This window comes from Microcebus murinus, chromosome 14 (assembly GCF_040939455.1).
Source record: "Microcebus murinus isolate Inina chromosome 14, M.murinus_Inina_mat1.0, whole genome shotgun sequence".
NCBI lineage: Eukaryota > Metazoa > Chordata > Mammalia > Primates > Cheirogaleidae > Microcebus > Microcebus murinus.
Genome location: NC_134117.1, coordinates 71,523,202 through 71,541,270, shown reverse-complemented (window position 1 = coordinate 71,541,270; position 18,069 = coordinate 71,523,202). Strand labels below are relative to the sequence as shown.

The following is an 18,069-nucleotide window of genomic DNA, read 5'->3' as shown; positions in this document are numbered from 1 at the left end:
GGCTGATGTCTGGCCTCTGACAGCAGGGCCTGCTCTGAAGCAGGCAAGACTTAGAGGCGGCCTCCCATACTAGTTCTCTCCCTCACCAGCTCTGCGTGGTCCATAAGCTACTTACCTCTCTGGGCCACAGTTATCTGGGAGTCGCAGAGCTGGGTTGGGGGGTCTTGGCTAAACACCCTCCACTGGCTTACCACGTCTTCCCAGGCTCCCTGCCTTGCCTGGGGACACGTTGCTGTCACCTGAGACCTTGTGGCCAAGACTCATGCCTGGGGCCCACCCAGGCGGCTACGTTGCAGTGTTGAGGGAGCGTGCCCTCCAGCTGGTTCTGGTGTACAGCCTGGGGTGACGGCCGCTCTGTTTCCAGGCGCATCCAGCCACTCTCCACCCCTTTGGGTCATCTCCAAGTTTCGTGGCCTCTCCAGGCTGTGTGGCTGCTCCCACTGAGCTTGCTTCCTGCCTGGCCTTCTCCAAGAAGCCCTTCTGTGTCCAGGGGACACTCCTGTCTACCTGCTCCACGCACGTTTGTTCTCCTGTTCCCGAGAGGGCCTCTGCAGAAGGCCGTGCTGCCCCCACACAGCGCCTCCTGTGGGCTGCTTCTCGGCAGGCCACCGCATGGCATTTCCCAGCAGCACCTTCTTCAGAAGAGGATTGGCTTTTGGAGAGTCACTTCTGAGACTACATAGGTCACTGAATTAGGAGCTGGGACCAGAACCCAGGGCTTGAAGCCCGATCCCAATTTTATCTGCACACGATGCTTCCCTCTTCTGGCCTGGCAGATAGCATAAATTCCTTGGAATTTCAAAATGCTCTTATGTCATTCTCCTGCCCCTGAGAGTGCTAAAGTACAAGGCCTTGGGCCGCAGCAGTGACAAGGTCCCTGTGACATAGTCCTGTTCCAGCTCTGTAGCTGGTGGTCCTTGTTTGTGCAGATCAAAACTAGATTTTAATGAAATGCCCTTTCTGAGCAGCAGCTTCCACTAGGAGCATCAGGGAGATAGCAAGAGGTCTTCACCCACTTCTGGTGTGTTACTGAAAACCTCTCTTGAGAGTCTGTTGTCCAGTTTCATGCTCAGTCTTTGTTTTGTTTGTCCTCAGCTGGGGAGACAGATTGGAACCCCAGTCCCAATGTGGCTCCTCTTGCACCACCTGTGTCTAAGAAGGCACAGTTAGACTGTGCCTGCCACTGGCACCGGCTCAGTAAGTGCTGACGGGATATGTGGACAGACGTGGCCATGAAGGGCTCTGCCATGCTGCGTCAGTGAGGGCTCCGCAGAGAAACGGAGCAGCAGGACGTGTTCACGCTCGCGTGTGCGCGCGTACTCGTGTGTACGCAGAGAGAAGTCCCTTTTAAGGAATTGTCTCCCGCAGTTGTGGGGGCTGGCAAGTCTGGAATCTGAAGAGCAGGCTGGAGACGCAGCTAAGAGTGTCCACAGGCAATCTGCTGGCAGCTCTGGGGACAGAGTAGAGATGGCTCTTAAATGCCGGCGACTCGGCAGCTTCGCGCAAACCCCGCCTGTGCGCTCAGGCCCCGGAGAGCCGCTGCGGAGCTGACCCTGACCCGCGCTTGCCGTTCCTCCATGTGCACTCGCCTGGTACTTGCCTCGTGGTGCGGTGGCAGCATGAGGGAGGGACTTGGGAGGTGGAGGGAGAAGAGTGTCCACGGACAGGGCTCTCAGGGTGGCCAAGGGGAAGCCATGGGGCATGGTCGCGGCCGTCCCTAGAGAGCAGGCAGAGAAGGAGCTTACCTGTTCAGTGTCCGGAGATTTCCGGTTTGGGGGCTGGCAGCATGGGAACCTTGAAGCCAGCAGGGGCAGAAGCAAAGAGACCTATTTTTAATGTCTCAGCGTCCCTCCTGTCCCCTTTGCACCACACATGTGTATGCAGCAGAGCTTGGGCCCTCAGTTACTGTGGCACTGATTTGGGCGAGGACTTTCTTTTCAGGGGAGGGTGGGAAGAGGACAGTTTTAGGGGGTCTGGACAACCAGGACAGGTAGAGTGGTGAAGGGGCTCTGGAGACAGACAGACCTGGGCCTCAGTGAGCTGCAGGCCCAAGCTCCTAGCCTCAGTTTCTTCATCAGACAGGAGCATCCCTAGTATCCTCCTTGTAGAATCATCGTGTGGGCCAAACGGTGCTATTGTGCAAGGCTGGGCTCCCGCTTCCCCGAGCCACTTCATTCTCCTACACGCGCTTTCAGGCTGGTTCTCTAGGTCCACTGTCTGGGGTGGCAATGAGGGGTGGTCAGGCTTTGCAGTACTGCTAGATAAAATATAGATGATAACCCCCATAATATGCCGAAATAAAAAATATATAGATGATAAGACATTTCTGCTTCAAAAGTCCCTCTCCAAGTCATCTCCTTGGGTGGTGGTCTTCACTGTGTGGTCCCTGGACCAGCTGCCTTAGTACCTCCTGGGAACTTGTTAAAGACACAAATTCTTGGGCCCCACCCCAGACCTACTGAATCGGAAACTCTTGGTCTGGGGCCCAGTAATCTGGGTTTTCACAGTCTCTTCAGGTGATGCTGATGCATACTGAAGTTTTAGGACAACTTCTTTCAGGATTGGGTTCTCCAGGAGGGCCAGTTTTATGCTGAAGGTGCCAACCTGAAGGCTGGCTGCTAGCCAAGCGGGTCATGCCAAAGGAAGTCTCAGGGCATTGTGACCTTCTATCAGCTCTTTCCTCAGGGGCCCACATGGAAGACTCAAGACCATCTTTCCATTATCGTTGGTCTCCATGTCTACCCGGTCCTCCTTTGCTCTGTACATTGTGCAGACTATGCTCTGGGGCCCTATGCCACATCCTACAGGAATTCCAGTGCTCTTGCCCTCTTGCTGCAAATTCTCAGAGCCTGTGTTCTCCAAGCTACTTCCATCTCCTACTTTCTCTGATCTTGTCAGTGAGTCTCACTGGGTCCCCCTTCTGTGTGACAGCTGTTCTCTCTGCCCAGAGCTAACCCAGGAGTGGAATACAGGTCCTCCGCAGTTGATTTCCCCACAGTCCTTCCAGCACAATGCCATGTGTGTGGCAAAGGCTACTGTAGTCGCAGGCCAGAAAGGAAGGGAATTCATATCACACCCCTGAAAATACCAGCTATGAGCATGCCTAGGCATGCGGCTCAAACTCACGGTGACTGTTTCCTCCTCCCTCCTGAGGGTGTGTCTGGGGCTCATAACAGTCCTTGTGCCCTCGGCTTTTGAGAGAATTAAATCAATTTATGCATGCAAAGCCTTGGCTCAGCACCCAGTGTGGAGCAAGCACTCAATGGGGCCAATTACTGTTATTTTACTGTGGTCATTAAACTGGATGAATTGTACCCTCTTCCTTTAACTTATACCTTATCTATTTTACTTATGAATTGTGGCAAAATGTACAAAACGTAAAATTTACCATCTTAACCATTTTTAAGTGTACAGTTCAGTGGCATTAAGTACATTTATAGCCATCACCACCATCTGTCTCCAGGACTTCTTTATCTTCCCAAACTGCAACTTGGTGCCCAATATCAAATGCTAATTCTCCATTCTCCCCTTCCTCAGCCCCTCGAGGTCCCTCATATAAGTGTCATTATGTGTTTGTCCTTCTGTGACTGGCTATTTCATTTAGCATAATGCCCTCAAGGTTCATCCATGTTGTAATGTGTGTCAGAATTCCCTTCCTTTTTAAATCTGAATAATATTCTGGTGTGTGTACCTATATGTGTACATGGGGTCTGTCTGGAAAGCATCCAGCTATGTAATATGAAAAGTATATTAACAATGTTTGGATACTCTTGGACAGCCCTTCTATGCACGCGCGCACACACACACACACACACACACACACACACACACACATTTTGTTTGCCATTCATTCTACCACCGATGGGCACTTGGACACTGGGTGGTTTCTCTCCCTTGGCTATTGTGAATAGTGCTGCTATGAACATGGGTGTACAAGGATTTGTGTCTCTGCTTTCAATGCTTTTGGGTATTCTTTTACTTTTTATAGTTGACCCACCTTGTCTGTTAGTGTAGCCAATTTGATAAAATTGTCAAGGATAAGTATAGTCTTTTTAATTGAATGCAGAAGTGGGTGGGAACTTAGGGAGCAGTCTCTGCGCTTGACCGAGTCCTGGGAAGGGCCCTGAGTGAGCCCTCCTCTGAGTGTGGCTTGTAGTCACAGGAGTCCCCATCCTGTGCCCAGCCTTGGTGCTCTGGGGAGGAGGGAGTGTGGTTAAGGAGGAGTTGCGGGCTTTGGAGTCAGAACTTGCTGTGTGACCCCCGGGAAGCCATGCAACCTCTCTGAGCCTTGTTTCCACACCTGTAAAATCCTGCTACTGTTTGCTCCCTCTAGGGATGGTGTTGTGAAGACAAAGAGAGATGATACACAGAGAGAGGAAAAGGCAGAGCTACTTTAAAGTTAGCTCTCAGCAAGGGGAGTTGTTAATGTGATTAAGTATGTGTTTATATCTCCATTGTACGGGATAAAAACTGAGGCCAAGGGACCAAAACCCTGCTTTTCCATCAGTTCTCTTTCAACTTCAGGACATTTGTTCCCTTAAACTCAGGTTTATTGAGGTATAATTTACATAAAAGCAATTTACTTTTTAAGTGTACACTTTTGACAAACATAGTCAGGATACATTGCTTAAATGCAATCCCTGGCAAACACTGGCCTTCTCTCTGCCTCTGTTTGCCTTGTCTAAAAGGCTGTGTAAGTGGAATAGGACACGATGCAGCCTTCTGAGATGGGCGCCCGTCTCTCAACATAAGGCATTTGCGGTCCATCTAGGTTGCTGTGTGTCTCCGTAGTATGTTCCTTCTTGTTGCCAAGAAGTATTGTATGGATATGCCGAGTATTGTATGGATATGCCGAGTTTGTTTATTCCTTCACCTCTTGAGAGACTTTGGCTTTTTTTTTAGGTCTTGGCAGCTATGAATAGAGCTTCTGTAAACATTCATATGTAGGTTTTTGTTTTTTGTTTTTTTTCTTTTTTATTTCAGCATATTATGGGGGTACAAATGTAAAGGTTATGTATATTGCCTTTGCCTCCCCTCCCCCCTCGGGTCAGAGCTTCAAGCGTGCCCATCTCCCAGACGGTGCGCATCACACTCATTATGTATATATATACCCATCCCCTCCTCCCCCCACCATCTGCCCAACACCAGATAAATGTTAATTCTGCATGCACACTTAGGTGTTGATCAGTTCATACCAATTTGCTGGTAAGTACATGTGGTGCTTATTTTTCCATTCTTAGGATACTTCACTTAGTAGAATGGGTTCCAGCTGTATCCAGGAAAATACAAGAGGTGCTATATCACCGTTGATTCTTATAGCTGAATAGTACTCCATGGTATACATATACCACATTTTATTAATCCACTCATGTATTGATGGGGACTTGGGTTGTTTCCACATCTTTGCAATTGTGAATTGTGCTGCTAGGTTTTGGTAGCTATGAATAGAGCTTCTATAAACATTCATATGTAGGTTTTTGTATGAACATAAGTTTCCATTTCTCTAGGGTAAATAGCAAGGAGTGGAATTAGCTGGGTATATGTTTCATTTTCTCAGAAATTGCCAAATTGTCTTCCAGAGTGGAGATACCATTTTGCATTCCCACTGGCAAGGGTGAGAGTTGGGTCACTATGCACCTTTGCCAATACTGGTATTATCAATATTTGTTTATTTGTTGAAGATGTTCTAATAGGTGTATCCTGCTATCTCATTTAATTGTCATTTTCCTAACTTTAATGCTGTTGTCCACCTTGGTACTTCTGACTATATCAGCTGTGGAGTCAGATTTGCACAGAGCATTCAGAGTTCATAGTTTACTTCTATCTTCCCAGCCTCCTTTTCAATTTGATTTTAACTTGTAAGCTCTCCTTGTTCATTTGAAATGGTGGGGCCAAAGAAAGCAAGGCCTAGCCCCACCCGCTCACATTTTTGGGACAGGAATAGCTTTGTTATTTTTGTCTGGCAGCTCAAGGTTGAAGCCAGGACCTTGCTGAAATCAGGGGCAAGCATGTTTGCATCTGCTGAAACGCAGTGAGGCGCTGAGTTTTGAATGGAAAGGAAAATAGCCCATTTGCAGGCGCGCACGAGACGTTGCTGTATCATCTGGTTTAGAGGCCTCCCCTGCTCCAGGGCCTCGGGGCTGTGGCCCATCATGTGGGTGGCGAATAGGCAGTTTCTGCACCTGGAGTTTATAATCCGGAAATGAGAATAGTCATAGACGCTGACAAGAAAGGCAGAAAGGATTTTAATCTTTAATTTTATCAGAGCAACTCTTTGCTTCCAGGCCCCAGCTTCTCTTTAGAGTGCGCTGAGTCCCAGGCTGCCCTCCGACCTACCCCTTCGGGTCACTCCATGTGCCTTCTTGCTCCGGGAGAGCTTCCCCCATAATAGCTTCTTGTCATCCTACTTTCAAGGGCTGCTAGGTCACATCTCATGTCCTTAGACTCCTACCTGTCTGCAGACACGCAGCCAACATGTTTATTTAGCAGCCAGAACATCAGCACCCCAGCAGCTGCTTCGTGCCCCAGGTGCACCCTTAGCGGGGCAGCTGCGCACGGGTGCCCTGTGGGTCGTTCCACGCAGAGCTCTGACGATGCCTGTCCTCACAGGGTGGGCGAGTGGGGGTGGTGCACAGTGACGCCCAGAGAGCTGGGCCTGTGTGGCTGCTCCTAGCTCTGGTGCTGCTGAGGTCACAGGCCTGCTCTCCCTCTCGGGGTCACTGCAGGCTTGCCACCTGGTTCCCCAGATGTGGACCCCATCCCTGCCCCACGCCCCTCACACACACAGCCTGCAATTGTCTGCCCACGTGGGGCCCTCCAGCCATCTGACCGTCCCGCACCCCTTCTGTCGTCAGCGTGTGAAGGACACAGAGTGGAGCTGAGATCACCTGAGCATGTAGATGAGGAGAAGCCAAGTCCCAGAGAGGGGGAGTAACTCGGTTAAGACCCCACGGGGCCCAGCTGGGCCTAGATCCCTGCCCCGGGACTCCCATCCTGGCCCCACTGCCCCTCTGCCCTGTGGCTGTGACGGGCAAGTTTCTCCTGCTGGAAAGCAGGGCTTCGGGCCTGCTGGTTGTGGACTGGTTGTAGACGTAGAGGAGCCCTGACAAAACCGGGCTGGAGTGGTGCATGCCCTGGGCCGACCCAAGCTGGGGACTAGCACCGCTAGCAGAGAGGAGGGGCCTTGTCTTTTTTTGGAGGCCCTGGGACTCCCTGCATTCTCCGGTCCTCTCATTCTGCCAAGGACGCCTTTCCCTCCACCCCTCCCGTAACAGCCCCTCTGCAAGAAGCCTTTCCAGGGAGGCGGGCCTTGCCCCAGCCCGCGTGGCCTGGTAACGTAGCTCTGCAGGGCCTTCTCTCTGCCCTCAGCCCTGAGCGAGCTGCTGGTGCTGTGCTGGGCAGCAAAGCCCGGGCTGTCCACAGACCTGGGGTGACTCCTGCTCAGGTGATGGGGCCAGGAAAGTCACCTCTCTGCTTCTTCCTCAGTGCCCTCCATGGGCAGAGGCTGCTAGCTCCTACTGGAAGGTAGGAGGACTGAACAAAGAGGTGCACACAAATGCCTGCACCAAGTAGATGCTGGAAAATGCCAGTTCCCCGTCCCGGCAGTGATCTGTGCTGAGCCCTGAGTAATCCTCAAGGCGCCCTAACAGGAGGACCTGTTGCCATCCCCATTTTACAGGTGTGGATGGTGGCAGGGTGGGTGTCCTCGCCTGGCATAAGCACATTGCTCGCAGAGCCCAGCCGTCTGCTCCGGCGTCTGGCTGGGAGCCCCTCCGTGACTGACTGCCGTGACAGCAGAATCCCCTGGAGCCCGGCCCAGAAGTGGTATTTGTTTAACTTGTTGATTTTTGTGAAAAATGCCCTGAGCTCGAATTCCCACAGGGGGAGGCCAGCGTAGGTGGGGAGGGTTGTGCAAGTGCAGGGTTGGATCCTGTCTATTTGAAATTGGTATTTTTTTCATCACAGATGTTTTCGGTGTTAATTTTGATTTTTAGAAATACTGCATTAAATCGTTCCTTTTTGGTGCCCCCTTAGATCTTGTGTGCGGGCAGGTGCGCCAGTCACCTGCTCAGCCCGGCCGGCCCAGCCCTGCGCAGCCCCCGGCCCTGGCCCTGACCGGCCTGTGCGCGCGCTGGCGTGGGGTGGCTGCCGCCACTCACACCGGGCCCTGCCGTGGCTCTTCACACAGGCCCGAGAGGCTGCGGCTCTGCTTCCTTCCCTTTCCAAATGAAACCGAAGCGGGTGGTGAGTGATCAGTGATGGGCAGAAGAGCAGGCGGCGCAGCCACAGCTGGGCCCTGCGTCAGACGCACCGCCACGCGTTTCGCGGATCCGCGCTTGTTTGAGATTCTTGCTTTCCAGAGCTCTCTGTTCAAGAGAGTTGAGTGTTTTACACCAGTGAACAGACACAGCTCTACACAGCCGAAGGTCTGAGGTGGCTTCAGGTCCTTCCCTTGGGTAGGAAGGCTTCGTTCCTGCTCGTTGCAGTGTTGTATCCTGACCTGGTGGTCGCGTTGACTTGCCGCTGGCCTGTCCTGAAGGCAGGGCATGTGGCACAGAGTGAGCCGGCTAGCAGCGCCTGCAGGTGTGGCACGAAATGAATTTTGTGTGATAGAAACAACACTGCGCTGGGCTGTCACAGCCACCCAGTGGGTTGGGTGGCTCTGGGCCAGGCTTGGGGCGGGCTCTGTTGGTGCCTGGGATGGCAGTTTGATCGGGACATGGTGACTATCAGAGTCTGGGAGAAATACAAGAATCTTGGAGTGAGAAAAAATAATTTGCTCTAGAGAGGGGCCTGGGCTAGGGAGGGAGAGAGATTTAGGGGCCATAGCACATAGGGTAATCTATTTGTTGATTAACTTATATTTTCATTCATTTATTCACTAACATTTTATGCAGCATTTGCTCTGTGCCAGTCACCATTAGGGGCGCAACACCCTTGCCTTCACAGAGCTGACACTCAGTGGACATGTGGCTCTCAGGGGTACTTAACCCTTTGCACTCGCCTGCTTTTTCTCATTATCCACACTCGACATCTGAGTGCAAAGGGTGCCATGGGGGAAAGCTGAGACCTTGAGGAACCCAGAAATGAGAGCTCGCTGGAGCCTGGTTGCAGAGCAGCGGCGCGGGGAGCCACGGAGGAGGCCACGCGGCGGGCAGGCAGAGCCGTGCTCCGCCCTCTCTCCGCAGCAGACGCACGGTGGGAAGCAAAGGAGGGCATTTGCTTTAGTTTCCTTAAATCAGCAAGACTTAAAAAAATGGTAATAAGCAAGAAAGTGCGAAGTTTTATACACTTACACGCTTACGGTAGGAGGACTGTCCATTAACATGGTCTTTTAGGAGAGGCTACTTGGAAATGTGAATCAAAAGCCTGAAAACTTTACCTACCATTACACCTAGCTATTTCCTTTTAGAAACTTAAGACTATATTATGTTGTTTAATCATGAATATATGGAAAGACTTAGACATGAGGACTGCCATTATAATATATTTGATAGTAGTGAATAATCAGATACCATTTAAATGTCTAAGTGTACAGGATTATTAAATAAACCATCAACATTACTCTATGGCTACCACACAGCCATTAAAAATGAAGGCATTGAGGATCTTAAATGATGTGGAAAATATTCGTTGTATGTTGTTTTGTCAGAAAAGCTGCAAACTAATTTATAAGAAAAATGGATCAAGAGAAGATATTTACATTTTTTAAAACCAATAAGGGACCAGCTTCTAGACTATACTCTTGCAAAGCAATAAAAAAAGGCAAGTAGGCCGGGCGCGGTGGCGCACGCCTGTAATCCTAGCTCTCTGGGAGGCCGAGGCGGGCGGATTGCTCAAGGTCAGGAGTTCGAAACCAGCCTGAGCAAGAGCGAGACCCTGTCTCTACTATAAATAGAAAGAAATTAATTGGCCAACTAACATATATATATAAAAAATTAGCCGGGCATGGTGGCGAATGCCTGTAGTCCCAGCTACTTGGGAGGCTGAGGCAGGAGGATTGCTTGAGCCCAGGAGTTTGAGGTTGCTGTGAGCTAGGCTGACGCCACGGCACTCACTCTAGCCTGGGCAACAAAGCGAGACTCTGTCTCAAAAAAAAAAAAAAGGCAAGTAAAGAAAACGTAAGCAAAGGTTGTGAATAGTCAGTTCATAGGGAAGGAACTCCAAAAGGCCAGTAGGCATGTAAAGAGTTGCTCATACCTTTACAGAAATGAACATTCAAATGACAGTGAGGGCTTACTTTCCGTCAATCAGATTAGCAAACATTGGAAAGCTGTGTGGTGCCAAGCAGGGGTGGCAATGAGGTGACCCAAGAGCCATCAGAGGCCCTGCGCCATGGTGTTCTGGTGCCAGCTTTCTGGAGGCATGTGAGCTGGTGGTGCTTGGCTGAATGGAGCACGTATAAACCCTCGACTCAGCTCTGCTGCTCCGGGGACATATGCAGAGTCGCCACACGCGGGTCTGTCCACCGCAGCCTTGCGCGCAGCACCGGAAGTCGTGGGTAACTTAGCCTTCTGTCACTGTAACAGCCAATAAGGGAAATAGGCACGTGATACCCCTTTGGAACACGAGGCAGCAGTTAGAGGAAATGAACCTGGCAAACGCAGAGCCACGTGGTTAGGTCTGAAGACGTAATGCTGAGTGGAAGGGTAAGACAGAAAAGATGCGGAAGATCATTTGGTGGCTTGAGATGCGTGTGTGAAGAAATCAGGTACTGTGTGCTGTGCTTTTTAAGGCCCTGTGCTAGAGGAATAATAGCTATTGAGCGGGTGGGGTGGTGGGGTGGGGAAGAAGGAAATGGGAGTGGGGAATGAAGGTCCCAGGAATAAAGGAACAAAGCCAGAGGGAGCCTGCCCAGGCCAGGGAAGGGGCTGAGGATGTGAGTAACGGCCCCTCCTGCCCCTGAGGGTCAACCCCAAAAAGGAAACAGAACCCCCATAAGCCTACAGACAAACACCCAACAAAAGCAGATGTATAAATAAAAATATAAATAAAAAGTCTGCTTCAGCAGTATTATGGGTATGTTCTTATTAAACTATATATTCACAGATAAAAGCTGAAATGTCAGCAGTCATTTTTTCTGGGCATTGGCAAGTTTTATATTCTTCCTGATATGTTCCTTCCCAGTTTTTGACAATAAATTGACATGGCTTTTGTAATAAGAAAGACATTTTTTAAAATGGAATGAGAGAGTAGAAGTGTCTGTGATCAGAGAGGAGCCAGGCAGGCGAGGTTCTGCGCACAGGGCTGAGGGAGAGCCGAGGGGATGGTGAGCCTCGCAGGGCGCCCTGGAGCTAAGCCCCGCCTCTTCTACAAGGCATGTGTGTTGGGCTAAAAGTAAGCGTAACCTGCCCCCACCTGCCACCCTGCTGCTGTAGCTAAGGGCAAAACACTAGGGACCCAGCTCTGCGTGTCCTTCTGTCTGGTCACTACCCTGTGATTGTCGCATGCTGGCTGGACTCCAGGATGGGTTCCCCATGCAGTGACATTGAGTTTGGGGAGGGCTTCTTTAAGGGATCCTGAACTTTCTAGTTTCTCCTTAGAATTTACTGCACCCCAGACAAACACACAACAAACAAACCTTTGTTCTGCTGTGAGTCAATCACAACTCACCTAAAAATTTGACAGTTGAAAAGTCAAGGACACAAATAAAGGCCTCCTAAGGTTGCCTATCTGGTGGGCCAGTGTTTGGCTATATCCACTCCACAAGCCCTTGCTCTTGCGCCTACTGACTTGAGGCTCCCGGCTTGCACCAGCTGCTCCTGTGTGTGCTTCGGGAGCCTCTCCTGTAAACTCAGGGCTTAAAGGGTCATTTTGAGGACGAAGTTCTCTAAACATATTGAGTGTGAACCAAACAATGCAGAGAATGAGGAGTCTCTGTCCTTTTGGACTCAGGTGGTAAAAGGAAGTTATGGTTTAAAATGTAGAATTACATGCTTCTACTAACACTGGTGAATATTTACATGTCTCTTTTATTTACTCAGGCTTCTAAGAGAGAAGCAGCATGGGCAATGAGAAGACAAAAGCAGACTTCAGTATTAAAGGTCTGCATTTCAACCTGATGTCCAGCTGCCTGTGTGCCTTTGGCGCCGTCGGTTCCCTGACTCAGCTAGAGAGAACGGGAAGCCCGTCTGTCTGTCTCTGTGAGAGTCTGTGTGGAGAGCCAGTGCAGTGTCTGGAACATGCTAGATTGTCAATATGTATTAATCACATCTAAACTGAATCCCTTTTTTAGAAACGCCTTCCTGTTTAGTCAGTTTCAGATTCTCAGAGGAACCGTCTTCAGTAGGAACTGGACTGAGTACTGTACCTCGGCCCACAACCAGAGTAACAGGAAGTGGCATGACAGGACTTTTCAATTGTGCTTGTTCTGAATTTAGATCTGCTTTGCGAAAGCATGGAGGCAGAAGGTCTTTCAAAGGCTGAAGACAGAACCGAGGATCCAGGTTCCAGACATGGAGACCAGCCTGCTGTTGTGCAGCCAGAGGTCCCGCTCGGAGGGCGGCCGCCTGGCCCCACGGCTCTCTGGGACATGCTAGAAAGGCAGTTTCTGGAGTATGAGCAGTTGACTCACGGGAACCCGGATGAACGTCAGAAGAGCTTGTTAAGTCTTCTCCCTCTGTTCCTAAAGGTCAGTATTATTATTTTTGAAATTGTTAGTTGATATAGGGGACACTTTGGGGCTGATTGGAACTGAAGTTGGTGGTTTTAATATCATCACAAGTAGCTTCTGATTGGTTGCTCAGAGGAGTGTTGCCTTAGTCTGCTCAGGCTGATATAATAAAATGCCATAAACTGGGTGGCATGGAAACAACGGGTATTTATTTCTCACAGTTTGAAGCCCAGGGAGTCCGAGATCAAGGCAGATGTCTGGTGAGGGCCTACTTTCAGGCTCATAGATGGTGCCTTCTTGCCATGACCTCATGGGTAGAAGGGGTGAGGGGTCTCTCCAGCCTTTTTTTTTTTTTTTTTTATAAGGGCACAAATACTATTCATGAGGGCAGAGCCAAATTTTCTCCCAAAGGCCCTATCTCCTAATGCCCACACCTGAGCGGGGAGGATTTCAACATATGAATTTCAGGGGGACACAATCACTAGACCCTAGCAAGAGTGTTGCTTCATCCAGTGGAGATGGCAAAGGTGGCGGGGGGCTTGGAAAGGACAGACAGTTGGCCCCTGAGTAATACTGTCTCTTCAGTTAAAAAATTACATTGTTCAACCACAATCCCCGCTTAGGAGCCACAGAAGAGACCAGCTCCTTTGGGGGCTAGGAGAGGACGGTGTGTCTTGAGCTGAGTTCGGGAATGGCTAGCAACCTCACATTTGTAATGCCAGCACCGAGGCCTGGGAGAACCAGAGCACCTTGCAACAAATTGTGCCAATAACATAAACTAATCAGTGGGGTGCACCAGGGCTTTGCCTTATGAAAGGAATAACGTGAGCAGTCCCTGCCCACGTCCCTTTCCTGGTCACAGGCATGATAGAGAAGCCCAGCTTGCCCACGGGGTTGGCACTCTGGCTAGGGGCATCTGGCAGCATCTTGGGTGCAAGGGATTTCCCTTGTAATCTGGGAATAAAGCTTCTGCCAGTGAGGTCTGCCTTATAGTTGAAGTCTAGGTATAGAGTTAAAAATGTATCTTTTTGTGAGTACTTACTTTTTGCTTTACTGTTGATTTGGGGTTATTATTGAAAAAGCATACACCTACAAAACATTGAAAGAACGGGGAATATGAGATGCTTTTCACATTTGAACGTAGACTAGGACAGATGGAGGCTTTGACAGGTTTTTATTGGGCTAGCTTTGTTAATATATTTCATCTAATTTATTCACCAGAAATACTTAAGGATTTCCAAAGATGGCTCAAAATCTTGAGATCATATTTATAGGATGCTTTGCATACTCAGCATGTCTTTCTGTAAAAAAATGCCAAGTAACTTACTGTCCATTAATTCATTATCTTCTTCGATGTTTTGGACTTGAACCCCCATCCATCTCATTTTACAGATTGGATAACTGGGGCTAGGCTAGGAGAGAGGGCCCAGGTTTCTCATTCCTGGCCCTGCCTACCCTGACTACTCCAGATATTGGGAGGTGGGTCAGTCATACCGAGTTCCCAGATCAACTTTGCCTATGGAAGGAGCAGTCCCCGCACACCAGTGCAAGTCACTGGGATTGTGTGCCGGCTCAGCCACTGCCACTCTGCTGGGCTGTGCATTCCCCTGCTGCAGGCAGCCCAGGCTCTGAAGAAAGGACTCTGCACCCAAGGGCTAGGACTTGGTTCTTCTTCACCTCTCTCCCGATGGTTGATTTGAGAATTCATTCATTTTTCGTATCAATATTTATTGAGCTCCTATGCTCTGTCCTAGGGCCTGGGCTCTGGGAGTAAAGAAGACATGCTGGCCCACCATGTGGTCCAGAGCAGAGGACACAGAGTAGCACACTCAGTGTGTTTTATTTGACCTGCAAAGGTTCAACATGAGTTAGTGGCCATTTTTTCAAAATGGAAAGTTTTCACATGAAAATTTGATTTCCAATTTTTCTTGAAAATTTTGGTAGATATGGTGATACTGACAAATGGACAAAAAGGGTTAGAGATCCTGCAGCTTACCCTAGACCCCCACTCCCTAACATCTTTCACCCAATGCATATATCACTGATTTATCTCATCCTATAGGCACTTCTGCTTTCAACCCTGTATATAGTGGTTTCTATTATAACTGACGCTTGGAATTGGTCTGTTTCCCAAACCCTGTCCTAGTAGTTGGAGGTATAATGGCCCTGTTGTAGAACACATGGGTTTCGGTGTCAAACAGAATAGGGCTCAAGTGCTGGCTCCATTCCTTAGGTGTGCATCCTTGAGCAAGTTACTAAATATTGCTGAACCTCAGTTTTCTTATCTATAAAGTAGAATCAATACCATTTTGCTGCGAAACTGTGAGGGTAAGGTAAGATAATGTATATAAAGTCTATGGCTCATGGAAAGTAGACACAATTCCTATTAGCTTTCTGCCAGATACTAACTGAATGTGTGCCTAAATGTTTGAGATCCTGTTGCCACGATCCCCCAAACTGCTGACACAATCTGCTACTCTTTGAATCCCTGGAGTGCACCTCTGATAAACCCTGTAGAGACAGAATATTATAGCTTTCTCATAATTTCTACATTCTTTTATTAAGTCCTACATGCCTACAAAACATTATTTCTATTAAGTTCTGACTAACAAAACCCTGCCAGAGCCAGAGCCCTCAGCCTTCTTAATTAAGAGTTGGCAATGGAAAGGAATGTGGGGAAGATGGGAGGTTTTTCTGAGGTACAGTGCAGATAAAATCTGACCTGAAGATGAAAACTGAGAACATTCATTGGGGTATAGGCCCTGGTGTAAGAAGTCAAGCCTGTAGTCACTTTGTTCGGAATTTTATAACCATAAGGCAGTATTCTTCAAGATTAAGAAAAGCCTCCTTGGAAATATCAGAACCTAAAACTTTATGCCATTTCCTATGGGATGTGTCTGTTAATGTCAAAGCCTTAGGCATATCTTGGTTGCCATGGAAACCACACCCTACCTGGGCTCTGAGACTCCTGAGTGCACATAAAAGAGTACTGAACTGCTTGGTTTGTTGGAGCTCGACACTCTGTACCTGGCTCTTTTTGCTTTGGGCCCAAGGAAAATTAAGGTGATCTGGAATATTCTTCGTTCTGAGGCAACGCACACAAGAGATTTTGAGTTGTTGTCCCTGCTTGGAAAGGGCTGTGTCCCTGGGGTGACAGGTCCTGCCTGGCTGGCCCAGCCTCCTTACCAGTCAGACCCAGCATGGAAGGAGTGATCCATGTTGTAGTCGGGGCTGGGTCAAGGTCAACAGCTGTGTGCACCCGCCTCAGTGGCTGTCATCTGCTTCCACATAGTGAGTCCGAGATCTGATAATAGATGTGGTCTTCTTCGGCACCCCACCCCCTTCTCAGAGAGGAACTTCCCTTTAGCCTGTTTGGTTTTATACCATATCTGACTCCTCCAAACACACAACAAGGGATGAACTTTCTCCTATCCCTGTCATTGTTTTTACATAAATTTGCATTAACTGCTAGGCAAGTAGAAAGGTGGGCTTGGTATGTACAATAGTAAATCCCAGCCCCATTCCTTTGAGTTGAAGAAGGACTGCAGGCTTGCTAAGCCACTCAACATTTTGGCTACTATCCAGGTAATAAGGAAAAACCTAATGGAATCTCAAGGAATTGGAACCCCAACTGGGAGCTGCCCCTAGGGGGTGAGTCAGAAATAAAGTTGTCACCTGGAACAGTGGGCTCCCGTCCTCATGCAGGTTCTGCATTCCTCTTCGTAGGTCAAAGAGGGTTCTCTGCCAGGGCAAGATGAACAGGGTCTCAGTCTTGACCTGATCAAGGTTCAGATCTCCCCAACCCTGTCTTTTTTTCTTTTTCTTTTGTTCTGATATCACTGTTCTGTCTTTGTGCTAACCAAACTGCTTATTAGAATTGAGGTTGAGAGGCAAAATGATGCCCTAAGTTCAAACAGTTAGCAAGGGACAGAATCAAGACATAGACCAGGTACCCTGATGCCCAGGTGAGTGATCCTTTTCACTGATGACAGCAGGATGATATCCACCAAGCTCTAATTGACTAACTGCACATTCTGTTTACTGTTTACAAGTCCTTAAAATAACCATGTGAAGTAGGTAGTATTTTTATCCCCCCTTTATACATCTGGAAAGAGAGGTTTAGAGATGTTGCATAAATTTTCCAATGTCACTGTTGTTAGCTGAGAGTAGAACTTAACCCAGGCAGTCTGCTGCAGGTCTGTGTTATTAACCACTGGGAACTCTTGCTTAGTGCTGGGATTTGTAGGATGGGGCATATCTGGTTTCTCTTTTTTTATGCCCAGACTCACTGGACAACGGCCTTGCCTGGCTAAGACTTTACTTTCCCCTTGTGCACAAAAAGAAAGTCACCCTCTGCACATAGGATGTTTGGATAACAGACTCCAGGATGTTGCAGACAGAGAGGAGGCTTCATTGCACCATGCAGGAAGTAACACAGGGTCAGTGACTTCTGCAGTGCGCAGAGCAGTGCTTTCAGGAAGGATTCTATAGACTATTGTTCTTTTCCCGACAAGAGCCTTGGCTTTGGTCTTTTTAGAATCGTTCTATCATAAGATCTCACAGCGAGAGAAGGCATTTCTCTAGAAAGTGTGGGCAGGTTCTGGCCTTTGATTGAGTTTGCTTTGGTGAAGGGAAAGCTCTTGAGATCCTCACTAAAGAGATATTCTTTAGTAAGAGATACTGGGAAAGTTAGAGCTATAGATGTAGTTGATGATAATTCTTAAAATATGTACTTTGAGAGAAATCAGAAAGTTAGATAGCGAATTCCCAGAAATTAGTGTAAAATCCCTCACTGTCTAGGACAGACTACCTGGGGGGTGGGACCACATTGGAAGAAAGGGAAATCCATGGATGTGGTAGATTAGATGTGCTGTGAATGGGCTCATGCCCCTCCCTCCAAGAGGTGGGGTCTGCATAACTTACCCCTGAATCTGGATGGATCTGTGATGGCTGGGCTAATGAAATAGGGCAGAAGTGACATTTTCAGGCAGAGGGTTCAAGAAACTCACAGCTTCTTCGTCCTGTAACTTGAAATACTCACTCTTAGAACCCGGCTGCTATACTATGAGGAAGTCCTGAGTAAATGCCTATTTGGGAGGAACCAAGGCCCTTGACCTTGAGGCTGTATTTGCTGCTGACAGCCAGCACCAACCTGCTAGCCATGTGGGTGCACCATCTTGAAAGTGGCTGTCTTATCCCTGTTAGCTGCCCTAGCTGGGTAGAGCTGAGAAAAGCTACCCTACTGAGGCCTGCCCAAATTGTAGATCAGCGAGCAAAATTAATGATTGCTGTTATTTTAAGCCATTCAATTTTGGGGTGTTTTGTTATGCAGCAAAAATAACTGGAACAGTGGGTAACATGGTGTGGGGAAATTCATCCATTTCCTAGTATGGGAGGATTGGAATTAATACTAAGTCAGTTGTATTTAGAGGTGAGTGTATTTGTGTGTGTGTGTG

At 48.7% G+C, this 18,069-nt stretch overlaps 1 protein-coding gene across 6 annotated transcripts in view; it reads left to right on the top strand.

Annotated features, from left to right (window-relative positions):
• Positions 1-18,069, top strand: part of LOC142875570 (WD repeat- and FYVE domain-containing protein 4-like) — a 303,723-nt gene that overhangs the window by 24,540 nt on the left and 261,114 nt on the right. For 5 of the 6 annotated variants that reach the window (XM_076010232.1, XM_076010230.1, XM_076010233.1 and 2 more), the window contains exon 2: positions 12,381-12,631. In XM_076010232.1, the coding sequence (XP_075866347.1) occupies positions 12,398-12,631 (234 nt within the window). In that variant the 5' untranslated portion in view covers positions 12,381-12,397. Of the gene's footprint in view, positions 1-10,590; positions 10,712-12,380; positions 12,632-18,069 lie in introns of those variants that run through there. The other variant, XM_076010231.1, reaches the window with a different exon arrangement.